Below are 2,747 nucleotides of genomic sequence, written 5' to 3'. Positions count from 1 at the left end.
TTCTGTGTAATGTTTGTAGCCGTAGGTCGATCCAGTGCCACGCGAGCAAACATTTTCGCTGTACTTTCACTTTTTAGAATTTATTAAAATGTGCGTCAGTAACAAATCTCGGCATTCAGGGGACTAGTGTAAGACCCTGGCCGCAATGACGTGACGTCATCAGTAGTGTGACGTCACTGTCAGTGTACGTTGAGCGCCAAATCACTGGCGAACCGCTGCACTCTGAGGTCACAGAGTGCAGCGAGATGTAAACAAACCGTTTGTTGTTGTATATGTTGTGATTAATTACAAACTAATGAACATAAACATGTCATGACAAATGATTTACGTAGAATTATATTACGAAATTACGATATACCAATTACTTAGGATCTGTATTTACACTCACCTGATCAAGTTCCAAACACAACAAATGACAAAATATCTGAAAATGTTTCACAAGTTTTATTTTCCTAACATACGTCAAACATCCTCACCTTAATGCTGAAATATAAAACACGATGACGTGAACGTCACACACCACGTCAGTGTCAGTAATGACATGTACTCCATGACTGTCTACAACAACACCACACTGACTTCAGTGTCCACCACGTGACACCAGGAGATCCGACAGTTGACGATGTTCCAAGTCTCTCGCCACGTCGGCCGCTGTCTGCCCGGAGTTGTTCCTGGCGTTGACGTCCACCCCGTCCAGAGACAGGACAAACTCCACTGTCTTCCTGTCTCCTTCCATACAGGCAAAGTGAAGGATGTTGTTACCGACATCGTCCACCAGTGACACATCAGCACCTCGACTCACAAGGAGCTCCACCACATGCCTGTGTCCTTCACGTGCTGCCCTCATCACCGGTGTCCTGCTCCTCAGTCCTCTACTGTTGACGTCCACCACGTCCAGAGACAGGACATACTCCACTGTCTCCCTGTCTCCTCCCATACAGGCCCAGTGAAGGATGTTGTCACCGTCATCGTCCACCAGTGACACATCAGCACCTCGACTCACAAGGAGCTCCACCACATGCCTGTGTCCTTCACGTGCTGCCCTCATCACCGGTGTCCAGCTCCTCCATCCTCTACTGTTGACGTCCACCACGTCCAGAGACAGGACATACTCCACTGTCTCCCTGTCTCCTCCCATACAGGCCCAGTGAAGGATGTTGTTACCGACATCGTCCACCAGTGACACATCAGCACCTCGACTCACAAGGAACTCCACCACATGCCTGTGTCCTTCACGTGCTGCCCTCATCACCGGTGTCCAGCTCCTCCATCCTCTACTGTTGACGTCCATCCCGTCCAGAGACAGGACATACTCCACTGTCTCCCTGTCTCCTCCCATACAGGCCCAGTGAAGGGTGTTGTCACCGTCATCGTCCACCAGTGACACATCAGCACCTCGACTCACAAGCAGCTCCACCACTTCCCCGTGTTCCCACTCTGCTGCCGCCATCACCGGTGTCCTGCTCCACCGTCCTCTACTGTTGATGTCCGCGTGACCCGCTGCCAGGATCCGCCTCACCTCCTCCAGGTCACCGCTCCTGCTGGCGTAGTAGAGGTCGTGGCCTGCTTGTGATGGAGTCGCTGTAACACAAAGTAAACTGTGTACACATTGGGACATCTGTGTTGTACATTGTTTACATCACAGAGTGTTGATACAGACATGGACATAGATGCATCATTTAAACAATTCCACGGAGACTTTGGTGAAGGACGACAACTGGTTAATGTAATGAAGGATTGTTTGTTGTTAAAATAAGCCTTTCTATCAATAATATTCTGTGTTTGGCTGGAGAGTGTTCATGTTTGGTGGACAGATATAAGCATATTACACTGGTTTACTGCGTCTGTTTGATGACGGAGTCTGATCCTGACAGCCCAGTGACTGACATCATGAACATCAATCGATGATACGTCTATCTATCAACTTGTTACTAGGGTAGGGGTTAGCTACCACCTGCTGTGTTCTCCCACCTACCGTCTATCTGTCAGGTTGTTACTAGGGTAGGGGTTAGCTACCACCTGCTGTGTTCTCCCACCTACCGTCTATCTGTCAGGTTGTTACTAGGGTAGGGGTTAGCTACCACCTGCTGTGTTCTCCCACCTATCGTCTATCTATCAGCCTGTTACTAGGGTAGGGGTTAGCTACCACCTACTGTGTTCTCCCACCTACCGTCTATCTGTCAGGTTGTTACTAGGGTAGGGGTTAGCAACCACCTGCTGTGTTCCCCCACCTACCGTGTGTAGAAGACATTGGTTTGGCCCCTGGGAGCAGATGGTCCGTCTCGCTCCCACCCTGACTGGGATCAGTGGAGTCTGAAACAGAGAATAGCCTGTTTAGTAAACTATATAGAGCACATTAGCTTGTTTAGTAAACTATATAGAGGAAAATAGCATTACAAATACTGGCCAGGTATACAACAAATAGCCTGTTTAGTGAACTATATAGAGGACAATAGCCTGTTTAGTAAACTATATAAAGCACAATAGCCTGTTTAGTAAACTATATAAAGCACATGAGCATTACAAATACTCGCCAGGTATACAACAAATAGCCTGTTTAGTGAACTATATAGAGGACAATAGCCTGTTTAGTAAACTATATAAAGCACAATAGCATTACAAATACTGGCCGGGTATGCAACAAATAGCCTGTTTAGTGAACTATATAGAGCACAATAGCATTACAAATACTGGCCGGGTATACAAAAAATAGCTTGTTTAGTAAACTATACAGAGCACAATAGCAT

The 2,747-nt window shown here is 47.2% G+C and overlaps 1 protein-coding gene across 1 annotated transcript; it reads right to left on the bottom strand.

Moving 5' to 3' along the window:
• Nucleotides 1-429: 429 nt before the first annotated feature.
• LOC124288095 (kinase D-interacting substrate of 220 kDa-like) lies at nucleotides 430-2,347 on the bottom strand. Its single transcript, XM_046724662.1, has 2 exons — nucleotides 2,236-2,347; nucleotides 430-1,581 (listed from the first exon to the last, which is right to left on the bottom strand). Exons 1-2 carry the CDS (start codon nucleotides 2,249-2,251, stop codon nucleotides 581-583), a joined length of 1,017 nt encoding a protein of 338 aa, XP_046580618.1. The 5' UTR covers nucleotides 2,252-2,347; the 3' UTR covers nucleotides 430-580.
• Between the last annotated feature and the right edge of the window lie 400 nt (nucleotides 2,348-2,747).

Source organism: Haliotis rubra, unplaced genomic scaffold, assembly GCF_003918875.1.
Source record: "Haliotis rubra isolate DU_JTF1 unplaced genomic scaffold, ASM391887v1 Scf411, whole genome shotgun sequence".
NCBI lineage: Eukaryota > Metazoa > Mollusca > Gastropoda > Lepetellida > Haliotidae > Haliotis > Haliotis rubra.
The sequence above is the reverse complement of the archived record's forward strand: the minus strand, read 5'-3'. Positions and strand labels throughout refer to the sequence as shown.